At 46.2% G+C, this 17,608-nt stretch overlaps 2 protein-coding genes across 2 annotated transcripts; both read left to right on the top strand.

Moving 5' to 3' along the window:
- The first annotated feature begins 385 nt into the window (after positions 1-385).
- cbx4 (chromobox homolog 4 (Pc class homolog, Drosophila)) lies at positions 386-8,230 on the top strand. Its single transcript, XM_041957113.1, has 5 exons — positions 386-704; positions 821-864; positions 1,575-1,640; positions 3,754-3,820; positions 5,284-8,230. The coding sequence occupies exons 1-5, from the start codon at positions 636-638 to the stop codon at positions 6,685-6,687; spliced, it is 1,650 nt and encodes a 549-aa protein (XP_041813047.1). The 5' UTR covers positions 386-635; the 3' UTR covers positions 6,688-8,230.
- Positions 8,231-13,587: 5,357 nt separating this feature from the next.
- cbx8a (chromobox homolog 8a (Pc class homolog, Drosophila)) lies at positions 13,588-16,328 on the top strand. Its single transcript, XM_041957114.1, has 5 exons — positions 13,588-13,786; positions 13,909-13,952; positions 14,374-14,439; positions 14,904-14,970; positions 15,342-16,328. Exons 1-5 carry the CDS (start codon positions 13,718-13,720, stop codon positions 16,197-16,199), a joined length of 1,104 nt encoding a protein of 367 aa, XP_041813048.1. The 5' UTR covers positions 13,588-13,717; the 3' UTR covers positions 16,200-16,328.
- Positions 16,329-17,608: the final 1,280 nt, after the last annotated feature.

A 17,608-nucleotide genomic window follows, 5' to 3' on the forward strand; every position in this document is an offset into this window, starting at 1 on the left:
AGCAATAACGCGCCTGATGCAGCTGTAACAGATTGTCTTATTTATATGTTCATTTTAATAGCAGCATATGCATCTGTTGTAAATGCATCCATTAATTAACACCCACATATGATATGCACTTGAATCAACCACTCCAAGTATTTTTTTTTTACGCAGTCAGTTGTTGGAGGAGGAGTTTCCAGCAGCTTCGCCGTTGAAAAGGAACAATAAAACTGCACAAGTGGATTTTTATGCATATGTGACAGTAACGTAGTGGCTGATTTGAATTTCCAGACATCCCTCCTGCCTCCTGCAGTCCAGTACGCACGGGATAAACCCCAACCTCTGTGCAAGGTCTCCACCCCCCCTCCCCTCCTGACGTCATGCACCGAGCTGAGGCTATTGCACGAAAGGAGCTGCTCGCAGCCGCACTACTGTGGATATCTGTATGCTCAGAGCAAGGACTGTGGAGTGTGCAGAGGAGAGAGAGAGAGGGAGAGAGAGAGAGAGAGGGAGAGAGAGAGGAGTGGTGGAGGGAATACGGTTGGATTTGGATACAACTGGAAAACTACCAAGCGCGCACAGCACGCACCGAGCGGAAGGCACATCGACATTTCACCTACTCCCCTGTCCCCGGCGATCGGATCCAGGCGAGAATGGAGCTCCCTGCCGCCGGAGAGCACGTCTTTGCGGTAGAGGGCATCGAAAAGAAGCGCATCCGCAAGGTAACAGAGAGGGAGCACGTCTGCAAACGCGCTCCGGACGTCGTAATATCGGCGTTTGACATGAGCCTCACCAACATCTTTGTACATTTTTTTTTCTCCTTCTCCACCATCCACAGGGCAAGATAGAGTACCTGGTCAAGTGGCGGGGCTGGTCTCCCAAGTAAGTCACAACGCAACGTTTCCAGACGTGGAGCGGACGCAGAGAAAAGATGCATATATATATATATATATATATATATATATATATATATATATATATATATATATATATATATATATATATATATATATATATATATATATAACCACTAAATCAAGTGTTGTTACTTCAAAATGCCGTTCATCAAGGGCGTGCGCGCGCACCGTGTGTGTGTGTGTGTGTGTGTGTGTGAACTGGGAGAGCGCGGTCGGTATGTGTTTCAGTGTATCCGCGGATGCCTTCACTAATTTATGCGAGGGAAGGGGGTAGGCACAGCCATGTAATCCCGTTTTAATTATTTCTGCTCTGCCAGCGAATTTACGAGACAGTGGTGCTAAAATGGCCGACTGTATGTTGCTGCTGGAGGAGCGACTGGAGAGCATATAGGCTACAGGCCATGTTTGTTTGACAGTTTTTTTCCTCTGCCCTCATGGTTGATTTGTTGAAGCGGGAATGTGACGGATATTTGTTTTACATGTTCCAAATCTCGAAGTAAGAGGAAAAATGTACAAAAACACGTCTTTTGGCATTAAAGTGGAGGTCTGTCCTACCTGTCCACTCGGCACAGTTATGGTGAAGATGTGGGAATGTGTGTGTTTGTGTGTGTGTGTCAGTTAGAAAAAGGAAGTGTGCACGTGATGGCTCTGACAGTTGTTTGCTCCTCTCCGCAGATACAACACATGGGAGCCAGAGGAAAACATCCTTGACCCGCGTCTCCTCGTCGCGTTTCAACACAGGTGAGAGAGATGTGGACTTCGGACGAGGCCGCGCAGCCTCCAGCTCAGCCGTGACCATATATGGGCATGGGAGGAACTCCAGTAACTCTATCGCTGATCCAACCCCCCCTCCCCTCCCCTCCGCCCTCCCCCCTCCCCACAGGACTGTCCCCTGGGGAAAAGGCTGGGGATGTGGTAGTGAGAATTCCTAAATCATGCGAATGGAAACGCGTGGATTCATGCAATAAGGCGTAAATTGTAAGAAATGATCGAGCTATTACTCGATTTTGCGTCAGGAAGGAGAGGGCTCCACGCATGCCGTGACCCAATTCCACAAAAGGAGCTGAAGCTGCCCCCTTTTTTCCCCCCAAAGAAGACGCATGACGGACCAGCAAGGGTGGAAAAAAGCGATGCTCTCCACGCGGATCAAACTACAAATATTTGTTTATGTTCGCGTGTTTTGCAGCAGTTAATCTGCTTTGCAGCTGTAAGGCCTTAGCAGGACAGGTGCTGAATTAGACAGCGTGTTTGTTGTGGTTTCATGTGAGGAGGCCAAGCTGCTGCCTGATGGGATTCTCATCACCAGCAGTATCAGGCCCAGCTGTGCTTTACTTTATCAGGCTGGATTTCATGTAGTGTTTTTCCACCCAGGACAAAACCGTCCAGGAACACTAGTTTTGCCACACCACACTCGACTGTCGTTGGGACAGAATATCTCTTGGATGCATAAATTGTCAAGCTGCTTTCAATGTTGGGTCAAGAGCAGGCTTAATAGAAATAGAAATAATCAGAAACGCATAAATGTCAACCTCCGGGTTTTTAGATGCAAATGAATACAAATGCCACTGTCATTTTAGCCCTGAGGCGCGTTCGCAACCACATCTCGCCTGGGCTGCCGGACCCGCGAGGCCTGTGAGATGGTCTCTCTCTGCAGGCCAGCAGGCCGCTCGTGGGGCTGGGTAAAGACATGATGGCTGGGGAAAGGAATTCGCATTTCTGAAAAGGCTAATTGACACACAGTGCTCTCCAGCGTTTCCAGTGTACCGCTCTCATATTCTCCCCACAGCCTCCCTGCCTGCCTGCCTGCCTGGCTGTGTGTGTGTGTGTGTGTGTGTGTGCGCGCCTGGCTCTGTGCTGATGGTCATGGAGTGCTGCCTCTGCAGCGTGTGTGTATGTGTGGATTCCTCTCTGCTCCCAGAGGATGGGGGAGGGGATCCGACAAGGGAGGCTGTAATTGCCAAATCTTCTGTGAATAGGGGTCACCCCGTTGGATGCTGTTTGAAATCGCACACATTATAGCATTAAAACGTGGACTGTTTATAATGGCGATATTCTGGCAGCTCTGATAGCCTGAACATCTGTAGCAAGAGGCCAACAATAGGCTGGCTTTTCACGCATGCCCGGTGACGCCGGTGTGCAGCCGGCCTTCACCCGCCGCTGGTTATTTATGAGCCAATGATGAGTCAAGGTTTATATCAGGGAGCAGTACGTCACGGCAGCCCAGTGCTTAGTCTAGTCTGTGCAACTACAATAACAGCTTTCCTGTTCTCCACCCTCAATAAAAACTGCTCCAAGAGATGTTTGTTATGACTCCGATATTTATCACCCCGCATTTTCAGAGTGCAGCCATCGCGACGCAGAAAGCACGGCGGTTTGCGTGTTTTCAGCTGCAGCTCACATCCCAGAAGTGCACCGCAATGTTGTGTTTCTCCTGTATGGCCCCTACCTCATGACCCTAATTAGAGATTGAATGTAGGAAGAGGATGGGCGTGCAGAAGGAGGGAGGATGTTTGAAAGACAGGGAGAGACTCTCCCTGCTGTAGCCTTAATTGAATTTCTCCGGGATAATGAGAATATGGAATGGGCCGATTACCATGGAGAGCTATGCAAATAAGGACCACAATGCTTTGCAGCGGGTCACGTGCGGGCATTCATTAGCCCTTCGAATCAAAATTCCACTTTTGACCTTGAATAGGCGTAAAAGCACTAATCTCCAAATGTCAAACCCTTCGTTTTTTATGCGATGTGAGTTGATTTTTAATGCAGGAAGGTGAACCACTGCCTGTCAGATGAGATGTTGTCTATAGAAGGCAAATACGGTGCAAGAAAATGTAATTATCTTCTGTTTTCACAGAGAGAGGCAGGAGCAGCTGATGGGATATCGTAAACGGGGGCCGAAACCAAAACATCTTTTACTGCAGGTAATTATCATCCTCGCCACTGATGAATCACAACAGTCTCTGTGGAAAAAGTCCTGCTTTTCCTGAGCCTTTCTGCAAGGGCCACTCAGCGAGAGGCCGGGAGGTGAAGGGTCCTGTCAGGTGTTTTAGAGTGGCCGTCATTATGGTCGCGGTTATTTATAGATGCCTTTAAGAGAAGTGGAGTAAAAGGCAAAGAGAGGATGGGGATACAGCTGGATTCCTCCCCAAACCCATCATGAAACCGTGTTGTGTTGCCTGAGGTTACGTAAGCGCTGCTTGAGTGCACTCGTTTTATCTGCATGTTCATTATTTCTTTATGCTAAATAGCTTCATATGCAAAACAGTGTCTCGCTTGCTATTCTGGGGTCTTTTTGCACCGCAAATCTGTGAAGTCTGAATGTTTTCTTTCATTTCCCCGTTTGCAAATGTTTCTCAGGACAAAAATAGACGGCTAAAGTAGCACTCCAGTCGTGCTTTGACTATCTTAGCTGAGGCCTTCACAGGACCGTATTCTGAGCCAAATGTGATTATATATTTTGAGAGACTCTGAGCTGATTGCTATGCAGTGTCACTCCTTAAGAGGCATACCACTCTGCCAGAGTCACACGTGGCCAGCGATCAGGGATAAAGCGTGACATGTCTGGTGGCACTTCTCTGACCTGAGGTCACAGCCAAAGCGTCTTGAGCGTTCCGCTGCACTGCCCCTCTGACGGCCCGAGGGGTCAGCCTGTCCAGGAGGAGGGGGAGGGGGCGAGATGGTGGGAGGGAGGTCAGAAGATGGCCACTGATTGGATAGCTTTAGTTAATTTCGATTCCTGATGGGCATCCTGTAAACTGAAGTTCTAACTGTATTTTAGCGTGCAGGTTTGCGTATTTTAGCCGTAGCGTGTTTGTTCGCAGCCTCACACATAACAGTCGGTTTAATCATTATTCTCCACCTTTGAAAGCATAGGTATAATGGCTCTAATGTGGAAAAAAATAACCCTGATGATGTCATTGTGATGTCATTGGGGTTATCTCATCTTGGGCTTGCATGGAGACTGCAAATGTATTCCATAAAACCTTGCATTAAAAGGTTATATTACATGGCAATTGAAAGACTTTGGGATTTGCCAGATAGGGATGGTAAAACAAATTGTTGTGGGTAGTTGCACTTTGGGAAATGTAGGAACTTCATATATATATTCTTGACTAAAAATCAGGATATCTCAGCCTCTGTTGCTATAATTTTTGACCATTCTTTTCTCTTGTGAGCCCCCCAAATTTATGAAAGATGAATGCTAAATCTCTGGAGAGTCCCTTCAATGTTCTCCACCATTTTAGTCACATTCTATTTATATTAAAGGAATGAAACGAGATCCCAGAATGCAACACTTTGCTTATTTGGTTTATTACATTCTTAAGTTAACAGTAAGATTTTGATGAAAACATGTTCAATTTGCTGTCTTGTCTCTTTCTTCAAGGTACCATCATTTGCCAGGAGGTCCAGCATCCCTGCAGGTTTCGAGGAATCATCTCAGGATGCAGAGGGCAGCCTTAAGTTCGACCCCGTCCAGGTCCAGCGCCCCCAGGCTCAACAGTACCAGCTGAACAGCAAGAAGCACCATCAGTACCAGCCCAGCAGCCAGGAGGTGCCTGCCGACCAGCTGAGCAACGGCAAGAAGAAGTTCATCTACCAGCTCAACAGCAAGAAGCACCACCACTATGAGCCAGACCCAAATATGTACGACGCGCAGGCTTCGAGGCTCAAAGAGGTGGTGAATGTTCAGGAACCGGCCGGTAAACCAGCCAATCCGGGCTGGAACTTACCGCTGGCCCTGCAGCAGAAATGGGTTCGTGACAAAGACACAGGCTGCTTGAGCAAAGTCAAAGAACTGGCAGTGGAGGTGAGGAAACCGGCCGTTAAAGAGGCTGAAAGCGAACATGCCCTTAAACCCAACCCTAAAGACGCAACCCTGCCGAGCGCTATTAGCAGCAAAATGAAGATAATCAAGAACAAAAACAAGAACGGACGCATTGTTATTGTCATGAGCAAATATATGGACAGCAACAAGGTTCACGGGGCAAAGGGTAAACACGGGGAGTCGTCGAGTGAAGAGAAACCCCAAAACACCAAACCATCAGAGAACAATCCAGCACACACAGCCAAAATGTTGGAGTACCCGGAGAACGGTATCCCCAAAGAGATCTGTAATGGCAGCTCCCCCCCTGCTGCAGAGCATCCCATAAAGTGTTCCCAGAAGGACAGACATTTCTCCAAACCTTCGCCAAGCACGGCAGAGGAATACAACACCGAAGTGGCTCGCGGTCAGGCTGATTTACCGGACGATTTGCCCCTTCAGCTCACCGCCAGCTCACCCATGACGTCATGGGCTGTTGACACCAACATCCCGACCCCTACAGCCGTCGACCAGATCAGGATCCCTTCTTTCCCCAACGACCGCAAGCGAAAGCTTTCAGATCCCGCGGAGGACAGGAACGTTTCTAAAGTCTACCTGACCTCCAGAAGCTTCAGTGTCCCCAGCACTGTGGTCACGCCGCCTCAGGACAAACCTATGGACCTCCACTGTAGTGGCCCACGCCACAGCAGCACATGCACATACGAGGTCGTGGACTCCGGCAGCCAAGAGGAGCCAATGGACCTCAGCTGCCCAAAGACTAAGAAGCAGGTGGAGCCGGAAGTACAGTCGGAGCCCGAGCCTGCCGTCAAAAACACACCTCCTGTGGTAGAAGACACACAGAAATCCACGGAGAAATCGAAAGAAGCGCCCGTTAAAAAAATCTCCCCTTTTATGGGAAATATCATAATCACTGACATCACAACAAACAGTCTCACCGTCACCTTCAAGGAATACGTTTCTTTCTAAGAAACTTTGTAAAGTGGGACTACCAGTGACCGATCCTGATCCTGTTAATATGTGCATATGTAAAAACATCAGAATTTTGTATATGTGGAAATTTATAATTTATCATTCAAATTCAATATGTTTCTTATGATGTTTTATACTGTAACTCCTCTGTGACGTTGTAGCCAAGAAAGTGCCCTCGAGGATTTGAGCGAATCCATTCGGGTGGATGTATTCCACTGGAAAAAAAAAATCAGTTTATTTGTTATATGGAGCTTAATGGGATACTTTTGCTGTTGTTTCATACCTGTACCAAACTTATAACCTGAGATGTATGAAGGTTTATACATATTTTGTATGAATAATATCACTTATTTTGGTCCTGATAGAGGGTAGAGAGAAAGTTGTTGAATATATGGTGATCAAAGATCAAATTGAAAGCACTTAATTACATTTTCATACAATGGTTTGTGTCATTGCTCGTGGAGAATCAGCTGTTCTCTGTAAGTCTTAGTTCACAGGTTTTTACTCCAGACAGGCACCCTCAGAATGAACTGGCATGTTTAGTTACAGGTGTGTCTGAGCACAGTGTAAACACATGGCGGGGTGCACTCGGCTGTGTCGACAAACTTTAACGGATGACTTTTCTTTTGTCAGGTTTTTGTCTCACTCTTGAGATGCATCAAAGGCACCATTGACTCTATGCCCTTACAGCCCCGATCTATATTGCACATTTTAACCTTGAGCAAACATTTATAGAAAAAAGTGTGGCATTTACTTCCTCAAAGGTCAGTTACCATTAAGAAAATGGTCTGATTTATCAAAAGTGTGACTTCCTGTTAAGACGACGTATTGATTCCCACCATAATTAGGTTGTGATTCACGACCTTACTGTTGACCTCATGTATTGCTGGAGTTACTTTAAAAACACCCGTGCTAGTCTTGTTTGGAGCCTCTTAATGCCACACAGATTAGCGACATTCATCTCATTTTGCTATTGAAGCTCATTATAATAATTTGACTAAACACACTTTATTGCTATTTCCTTTAGAAAAAGCTACCAGGGTCATTCGTGAGGACCTCACACAGGTTAGGGATGAGTTGCGAGGCTGGCTTTGTATACTGTTACATGCGATCCAATGAGTGCAAGCTGTTTTGATTATGCTGCTGAAAATTCGTACGTGGATGTAACCTTCATTTGAGTCTAAATTGCCTTCCATGCACATTTAATGCAAAACCAGTGAGAATGCTAAAATGCTATAATAATAATGAAAATGAAGAGCTCATATTTATTGACGTTTAATTTGTTGCTCAGAAACATTGCGAGATGTTGTCTGCGTCCGAAGCTGCGAGTGATTTGTCCTTTTTGAACGATATTTTGAGTCTGTTCGCTCCTTTCTGGTCTCTATCTTTGGCTTTGTTTTGTTCTTTCTTTCTTGCACTTGGTTCAAAGTCAAAACGATTGTTATGAAGCATCTTCTAGCGGGAGTTGGTTGACTCATTGCTGTTGGCACAGCTTATTGGATGGTATGTTTCACAATAAAGAAAGAGACATGACCTCTGACATGTTGTTGCGTTGATATGTGGTGGGTACAGACTGGGCATGTCGACATATTGAACGTACTTTGTCGCTGTTTTATTTTTTCCTCTGTTCCACTGGAAGATTTTTGCATCATTGCTCATGTCCTGCAGTTGTTCTGAAGCCTCTCTGCTCATACATAGAAAGAATGGAACATTAAACACTAGAAACACTAACTTGCTTGTGAACCATGAACAGAAAAACAGATCGTGTTGCATAATCACAAAGGATCCTGCACAAAGGGCCCTCTGTACTGCATGACTGCACCGGCCACTTGTATTATTAAAACTTTACCCGTGCATTATTTTTCTATTGTAGCTTGACCCCGAGCAGGAATGTAAACACACAGCATAACTGGAGGAGGGCAGGGGAAGGCCGTTATGTAATTCTCAGATTCTATCAAGAAGAAAGGCTTCGTGGTACGGTAAGTATTTGGCCACCACGAGGCTTTACAAGTGTGTGCAGTCCAGCACAATGTGGCAGGGAAGGGCGTCAATTATGCTCCATTTAAATATGTGCCTGCAACAGGCTTCGTGGCATTTCCAGAACATTGGGTAAGTTGTTATAAACGGCCTTGTTTTCTCTCGTAAAAAGGCATGTCACTATGACACAGCAGTTCTCCTCCACCATTATCATACAGTAAAATTTGGACAGGCGAGCTGAGGCCGACAAAGACACAGACACACATGCAAAGCTTCAGACGCCCACTTTCAAGCCCTGATGTGTCCTGACGCTGCCAAATGCTGCGTGGGCCTCTCTCAGCCTTCAGGAGGGGCATTACCAGGCCTGCGGTTGCAGGACTGATCTGGGAACTTGTTGCCGTTGTGCTGGAATCTCAGGCTGGAAGAAAGATTGACTGGTGAATGTTTTTGAATGCCAGAAAGGCTCAGGAATGTGAAAGTGCATGTCTTCTTTAGTTATGGGAGTTGCCTATCACAGCATGCTGATAGGACAGAAACCTTTAAGAGGAAAAAAAAACCAAGGAAGAAGGAAGTTTAAATGCTGATGCACAGGCTGCTTTGGGGTCAGTAAATTATATAAATAACAAATTCTCTCTTTGTGTCTGTTCCAGTTAAATCAGATGGATTGAGGTTAAAGGAGCCATGTCATAGTTTTTCAGCATTAATTTATTTCTCTCTGAACTCCCACGTGATCTGGATAATGTTGCCATTGCCCTTAGAAGTCGACTCTGCTTGTTTTCCGCCGTCAGAACAACATCAAGACCGAGGGAAATTATTTTCAGGTCAACGGCCAACGGCGGGTGGAGCACCAAAGGCGGCACCACCCGATGCTTTTGCAGATCTGCAACCTGTGCGGAAGAGTGACCTCATCTTCCACTTTTGACTCATTATTCTCGACGCATAAACTCATGCTCACACCCAGAACCAGACATTTTGCTCTCCTCTCCTGCTGCTCGAGCAGAATAACCCGCTGAAGAGGGAGAAATTGGAGTTAATTTACTCCATTTTCAAATATGACACTGGCACTTTATAATCTGAGGAAACATATGAATTAACAAAAGAAAAAACGAAGGCATGGTCGTAGCTGTCTGGGCTGCGTGAGCTTCTAATCCAGACAGGCCCACAGGGGACCAGAGCCAACCGAAGACACGCATGACACGGCCCGTTGTCTCATGTGCGGAACTCAGCCCATCTCACGCACTGCTCGCATGTCTCCCTCTCAGCCTGTATCTCTATAGGCCCTTCATGGCTTTGCACCAACTATGCGAGGCAGCCATACAGCAGCAGGAAACTGAAACATCGTTGAGCAGGGGACGGGGGGCATATTTATAGACCAAGTGTGATGTTTCACATTCCCCCTTTATCATCGTGCCCCCCAGCAGCCTGCACAGTGTCGGGTTCATCTCCCCCTCACAGCACCGTGTCAGCAGCGGGATCATTGGGCTAATTTAAAGCCCTGCGTGTGACCCGGCGGAGGCCTGTTGCTCACAAAATGAAGCGGCTCTTCATAAATAGATAATTTAAAATAAGAAATACAAGGGGCTTCCGTTAATTGTGGTATGGCTTTCTTTCCAAATGCATGAAGCGATAGAAAGAGAAAGAGCTGCTGAGCACAAATAGGTCTAACCTGAAAACCCCAAATAGTTGTAGCGTGAGAAAGAGAGCTGGTGTTGTGGTGGAGGGTGCATGAAGGATGCTTTCTAATTCAAAGCACACACACACACACACACACACACACACACACACACACACACACACACACAACACGGCCAAGCGTGCAGGTCGCAGCCGCACAGCTTGAGGTTTTTCTGTCTGAGCCACCTTCGGCAGAAAATGTCGCCCGGTAAAGTAGGACAGTGAGAAGCGAGCTGTGTGCAGCGGTTGCCCAGAAACCAGAGAGCCAGCAACGCTCTCACAGAGCCAGCACTGTTTATTCATGTGCGGCTGTCGCCATTGCGGCTCCGGCAGACTCGCTTCGCATCGCCTCGCAGCCAAATATGGAGAGAGCCGCGGCAGTCCGCGCGGGGCTGCCGCCTCGCAGCGCCGCACCGGCCGCCTCCCTCTCCGCGCGCACACCGCGCAGGCTCTGGCCATTACAGTACCGACAGGAAATGTCGGTCCACAGGCTATGACTATCAAAATGGTGGTTCATATTTCGGCGGCGGCCACAACGCATCTTTTGTCCGCGGCGCGCCCGCCTTTGTCTGCTCGGCGGCGGGGAGAATTCAAACAGGCAGATAGCAGCGGATCTGTCGCCCAGCGGGCTGGGTTTTAACGCTGCTGCGCCTCTCCACGGGGCGGACTGCCTCCCCCACTGCGCTGCGATTTCATCTCACACATCTGCAGGAAACGAGCACACGTCCGATGAACCTGACAAATTGTTCAAATCAATTAAAAAAATCCTGCTTGTTCGCTTTCCTGAGCGCCATTTAAGGTAAATATTAAGTCAGGATTTCAGAGTTTGCGAAACAGATCTGCAGGAAAAATGGAGAGAAAAACATTTGTGGCCAATATTTGTCAATAAAACTAAGAATTTGCGTTAAATTGGCGTCAGATACACAGCATCGCCTTTAAGCTGTGAAAACTGCAACATGTTTTAAAGCCACCTGAGCGAGAGGCCAGGTGATCCTGGCCAGGTGCTGTTGGTCAGTGGTTTCAGGTTCAGGCAGCAGGCGGTTCAGTCCCAGCACCAACAAACACTGTGGTGATGATGATGTGCCTTCTTCGTGTGGTTAATAAAGCCTCACAGGCCTGAGCAGGCTGCACCTCTGTGCCGTCTTTGCTCGTTTTAAAGCAACTGGAAAAGAGGAAGAGTTCAAATCTGACGATGAGAAAAACGGATTTCCACTCCTGCGCCCAGCTGTGCTGCGTTTAAAGCGTTCTGTGAAATAATGAAATCCTCAGCATGTGTTTGACCTTCAGCTCAGCTCAGTTCAGTTCAGTGGAAGATGTGTGTGAGCTGGAGGCTTTGACGGGTACAAAGAGCGCAAGATTAACACACACGGTTCTGCTGGTCAGAGTGTATTTCGTTTCGTTTTATTTTATTTTAATATGTCATTTAAAACGAAGAGCTGATGAATGTGGAAAACTGCACCTGAGGCCTGCAGAAAATGAAGAAACAGCTCCGCTCCTCAATCCATCTGCTTGTTATTAATTTGTGTGATTAATATTCCAAGTGAATTCTCATCACCACCACGGTAGCTGTTAAATATATTCCAGTATAATATATATATCTTTTATTTATTCCAATATAAAGCCTGGCTTCTAGGCAAAACTATATAACAATAATAATAATAATAATAATAATAATAATAATAATAATAATAATAATAATAATAATAATAATAATAATAATAATAATTTGCTACTGACTGCAGAAATACAAACATTTTATGTTCAATTAAATATAATAAAAATAATTCGTTTTATTTGTACGTATCAGACAGTGATAATAAATGATGATGATGATAATAATAAGAATAGTAATAATAACAAAATCTGTTAATAATATCACAACAATTGCGGGTTAAAAAATTACCTCAGGAACAACAGGCCCATATGGTCATACTGATACAAGAAGGACTGAAGATTTAATTAAATCTTTATTGTCTGTAGATGTACAAAACCTTCTTCCATTGAGTTTGTTCTCAATTTGTTCTAGATTATTTTCACATAAACACGAGGCAGCTCAGCAGGTTCAAACTTTAAATTTAAATAATAAATAAACTTCAGCTTTTGTAGGTAAGTCAGACTCTGCCCTGCTGGCTGAAATCAACTCCAAATCCAAATCAAAGCCAAATAAAGTGACACCTTGAATAAAATCATTCAGCCCCTCAGAATATAAACAGCTATTAATGTCTGTGATTGTGCTGCTTGTTTTTTCACTTGTGAACTCGATATTAAAACGATCGTTTTGGACCATATTTGACATTTTCTTCGGCTTGTAGAAATATTTCGCATAACAGTATTATTCATAATGAGTAGAAATAAACGGACTTCCCTTTATTGTTTTAAGTACAATAGATTGAACTCGTGCTACAACAAGAAATATATAAATACAACACCTGAAATGATCATTAGAAGAAGACTTCACACATACAGTACATGTATGTAACATACTTTTTTATTTGTCGTGCTCAACGCTGAATTATGTGCGCAGACTGTGAGGGATCGTGCGCTGTCACAGCGTGCGTAAAAACGTTAATGTGCAAAAGTCGCGTGACGCGTGGCACGGCATTGCACGGACCGCTTTCTTTTAATTTGCAGCACCGTGAACCTGAAGCGGCCGATAATGTTAACGTGTTGCCGCAGCTTGTTTGAAACTAATTCTTTTAAATAATCAATAATAAACCTGTAAACTGATCCAAATCACCGTGTGTCTGAGGGGAAAGGGGAAAGCTGTGCCAGGTGATCACGGACAGATATCTGAACGTTTATGTTTACATTTGCTGCAGATTTCATACAACGCTTTCTGTTTGTGAGTGTATTGCTTTGAATTTAATTGTTGATTAATTCATGATTTTACGCATATAGATAATATTCACAGATGTTTTGTGTAAATGTAAGGATGAAGCCTTTTGTTAAACCAGTCATGCTCTTCTCTCATTGGCTAATTTCTCATTTTTTTTAAAATGCTTGTGAAATTAAACATTTTTTTCTTTCGGTCTGGACTCTAGGGACCCCCCTTGGGGACCTCAGGGGGGGTCCGTGGATCCGCTCCGGGAGCCTCTGGCTCCGCTTGTCCCACTGTGCCAGACATTCCTGTGCAGCAGCCAGAGCAGCGGGGCTCCTCCCCTCCACTCAGAAACCCGGAGCACGTAGCAACAACTGAGCCAATGTGCTCCAACGCGATCCGTCCTACAGACCGCGGTGCCTGGCAACAGAAAAAGACGTGATGACGTCCACTCCAGATTGCGTATTATGGGATGTGCGGAATTAAACAACCCGACGAGGACACGGGGAAGCCAAATATAATAAAAGAGACAGAAATAAACGAGGTGCATGGTGAATCATGGAGCTCTCGGCTGTTGGTGAGAGCGTCTTCGCAGCCGAGTCCATCATTAAACGGCGAATCAGACGGGTATTTGCTGCCTTTTCTCACCCGCAGATTGTGTCTCCACACCTATTACGCAACCATTTGTTTGTGCTGCGCCGACAGGCGATCCTCTGATAACCTGAATCTGTTACGGATCTGCTTTGCAGGGTCGCTGGGAATATCTCGTGAAATGGAAGGGCTGGTCTCAGAAGTGAGTATATTAGCCGAGGCTGTGAAGGACAGCGCTCCATCCTGGCCGCTCGTACAACTGCACCACCTCAGACTGTCGTTATTCAGCTCCTGGATGTTTTTTTTTTTTTTTTTAATGGTTATCATATCTGCTCTGCGTGCCCTAGTGCAGTTTATTGTATGTCTGGTGGCTTGTGTGCAGCAGTCGGGGCTTGTAAATGTCTGAGCTGCAGCCAGCTGGGACGTATTAAAGTCCACAGTAGCTTTTTGCAATGGCTGGGTTCACCATGCGTCAGTGGGTGTCCGCTACGTAGTCTGTAATTGCAGCGCACGCAGCGAGATTGCTTTGATAAAAGTGTTTGAGCGGGCCCGTGTGCGCTTTGACGTGTGATCCGCTCGCGCTGTGTTAACAAACGCCTCTTCTCCTCGTTGTTGTGATGAAGGTACAGCACTTGGGAGCCGGAGGAAAACATTCTGGACGCACGTCTCTTCGCCGCCTTCGAGGAGAGGTGAGGGTTTGACAGCGCAGCAGTAGGCCGCTCCGCAGAGCCGAGATGGCACCGCGCGTCCTGCGCGACGAAAAGCGTCCAGAAAAAAAACAACATGAGGCTTCCTGTGTGGATTCGACTCTTTAAATCTTATTTTTCCGAAAAGGAAGTGGTAACAAGTGTCAGTGGAGCGAGGTGATTCAGTTTCCACTTCGAATGGTTGCAAAGTGTGATGGCGTTTTCCCCCGTCGCAAACAGGACATCTGCTTTATTCTCACATATTTTTCATTTTGATCGAACTCATTTCTAACAAAAAGCTGAGTAAAAACGTGGGGAAATCTGGCTCCATTTGGCAAAGTTTGGCCCTTTCCTGGAAAAATCCATTTCCCGATTGAATGATAGACTGAAGTCAGAAAATGTGAAAATGATCTTTATCTTTTTATTGATGTGTTGTGTTGAATCTTTGAATCATTTTCATTCGTCAGGGAGCGCGAAAGGGAGCTGTTCGGGCCGAAAAAGAGGGGACCCAAACCCGAGACATTTCTCTTGAAGGTGGGTGAAGCTTTTGATTCCTCTGCTTCTCTTTTCATCGTGTCGCTTTTCTCGGGCGGAACAGGTGATGAATCATTTCCATGTTATGGCATCTACGGTCTCGTTAATTTCCGATCCGCTGGGTGTGATTCAGACTTCCAAACAAAGCAGTAAAATTATTGCAAATTTCATGAGGTTAGGCTGGGTACAGTATTTCTACATTGTTTATATATGTATCTGACATGCATGCCTTTAAAAAGCCAAGCAGCTTGAGGAAGAGGCCCAAACAGACCTCCAGCTGCTCGTCTTAAACCTTCAAATTTCCTCAGGAGGCTTCAAATTTCCATCTCTGGGAAACCTCTTCTCACGAACGTTGTTTACTCTCTCCTCAGGCCAAAGCCAAAGCCAAAGAAAAGACGTATGAATTTAGAGGAGAGGGTCCCAGGGGGATCCAGGTTTCCTACCCCATCCCGGAGCCTGTCATAACACCGAGGGCCCGGGAGGGTTTACGCACTGTGGTTCCCACAATCTTCCCACCGAGCGCGGTCAACAGAGGAGAGAGTGTCCACGTCCGACCACCGGAGCTCGAGAGGAGGCCCAGGCCGCCTCCGCCAGCTGCCTTGACAGTCCAAGAATCCACCCGGATCCCCAAAAAGAGAGGTCGCAAACCGAAGCTGCATTTACATTATGGTAAAGACGACGGAGGCCGCTCCGCAGAGCCGGACGCCAAACGGGGCAGGCTCCTGGAGGAGTCACACGGTGTGTCCAAAATGCCGCGACGCCTGCACCCTCACGGGGAGATGTCAGACCACAGCCTCATCCAGCTGACCAAGAGGTTTCAGGAGGAGACCACGATAACGCCCAAATCCTGCAGCGGGCACAGACGCGTGGGGGGCGCGAGGTTGTCCTACAGCTGCGCGTTCGATCCAGATGTGCGCAGCAGTGGTCCGGGGGCGCACAGGACTAGTTGTGTGAGCGGGATGACTATCCCTCAGCCCAGGAAGCTGAAGCACTCTGCAGAAGCCCGCAGACACCAGGCGAATGAGTGCTGTCTGCCCCGGGAGCAACCTGACGGCGTCCCCGCAAAGGCCGAGGCCCTCCACGACTCGTCCGCGGGCCCAGCCTCGTCCTGGGCCCCCTGTTTCACCAACGTGGACACTGTGACCGTGACGGACGTCACCATGAACTTCCTGACAGTGACGGTGAGAGAGAGCAGCACGGACGAAGGCTTTTTCAGAGGGAAAAGATGAGTATGTGCTCTGCGCGGAGGTCAGAGGAGGCTAAGATATGCTTATATTAAAAAAAAAAAAAAAGCTTTACAAGCTACTAACTAACACGCCGACTGTAATCCTATATTTTTTCTATGTAACTTTCAAACGTGTACATACAAATATTTAATACGCTGCTGAGAAAATTAAAAGTGAACGTCACATTGTGAGTTGAATAAGTGTTTCGTTGCATTCAGTGTCACTGTTGTCATCTTGTTAAAATGACTGTTAATCTTGTTGTTATCAAGAACAAGTTTATTATAATCTCTGTGGAATAATCCCATAATATCAACTCGGTTGTGACAGTGTTGCCCAATAAAAAGTTACGCATTTTTACAAATTTACAGTCATGTTTTTCACAGATTTAATTATAAAAAAGCCATAAAGTTGTGAACTGAAGGTTACAATCTGTCATTTTCACACCTAACTAATTATTAAGAGTGTTTGCAGGCCGCAGGATCACTTCAGATAATCGAAATAATCGAAGAATCGAGTTAGAGATATTTGATTCATGGAAATTAATCTCCAGCGTCTGCATATTGAAGCGCTGAAGTCTTGAAAACTGTAAAGTCCTCATGGAAAAATGCTCGATTAGCCGGTTGGGTGGAGTGTTTTTATCGAGGCTTTCCTGCTGTTTTGTGCAGGGGTCACCATCCAAAATTGGTTTAAAGTTGCTGCTGATCAAGTTTTTGTTTGTATGAATTATTCTGAGGATTTGGGGAACAGGACTGAACACACGCGACAGATTAAAAAAATGTTCTCGTGAGGATTTCTTTATTTAAAAAGTGGTTATTTTTTTTCTGCTGACCCCTCCGGTGCAACTCAGACATGCGGGGCCTGATCTCACATACAGCTGCTTTTCTTTGAATTTCTGTCCTTTTATCGTAAGAAGCGGTTAAAAAGCGGTGTCGCATGTCTCATGAGAAAGAAAATAGATCTTAATTACGCATGAAAACTCACCTACATATTCCTGTTTCATCAGCAACGTCATTATCTTTATCCTCACCTCGACGCGTTCACTTTGCAGGCTTCAAAGGGCCTTAAACTGATTGTAGATCTGTGGGGGTGAGCTGGTTTTGACAGATTTCATTTAAAGGCTGTGAATGATTTGACTTTATAGCGTCAGTGAGGCGTTTGAGTGCTGCTCGGACAGAAGCCTGCAGCACACTGTGACCCCGGGTCGAGCCGGCTGAGCGGAGGTTTGGCATTTTTAAAGTGCGGGTTTTCTCCCAGATCTCGCAGAGATCCCCCATAAGGGACTGTGATTTTTTTCTGATAACACACAATTTGCACTACCTCGGTCCATGACAGGCCTACAGTGACGGATCCAGGCTGCACTGCGCCAATAAGAGGCCACTTCTTCCGCGCACAAAGCCTCCATTCATTTTGAC

This window comes from Chelmon rostratus, chromosome 17 (genome assembly GCF_017976325.1).
Source record: "Chelmon rostratus isolate fCheRos1 chromosome 17, fCheRos1.pri, whole genome shotgun sequence".
In the NCBI taxonomy this organism is placed as follows: Eukaryota; Metazoa; Chordata; class Actinopteri; order Chaetodontiformes; family Chaetodontidae; genus Chelmon; species Chelmon rostratus.

Excerpts from the sequence above, each read along its gene's own strand:
- cbx4 (XM_041957113.1), top strand. The coding sequence starts at position 636 with ATGGAGCTCCCTGCCGCCGGAGAGCACGTCTTTGCGGTAGAGGGCATC. Across the intron at positions 1,641-3,753 it reads CTCGTCGCGTTTCAACACAG|AGAGAGGCAGGAGCAGCTGA; the intron begins GTGAGAGAGATG and ends CTGTTTTCACAG. Across the intron at positions 3,821-5,283 it reads CAAAACATCTTTTACTGCAG|GTACCATCATTTGCCAGGAG; the intron begins GTAATTATCATC and ends TCTTTCTTCAAG.
- cbx8a (XM_041957114.1), top strand. The coding sequence starts at position 13,718 with ATGGAGCTCTCGGCTGTTGGTGAGAGCGTCTTCGCAGCCGAGTCCATC. Across the intron at positions 13,953-14,373 it reads TGGAAGGGCTGGTCTCAGAA|GTACAGCACTTGGGAGCCGG; the intron begins GTGAGTATATTA and ends GTTGTGATGAAG. Across the intron at positions 14,440-14,903 it reads TTCGCCGCCTTCGAGGAGAG|GGAGCGCGAAAGGGAGCTGT; the intron begins GTGAGGGTTTGA and ends TTCATTCGTCAG.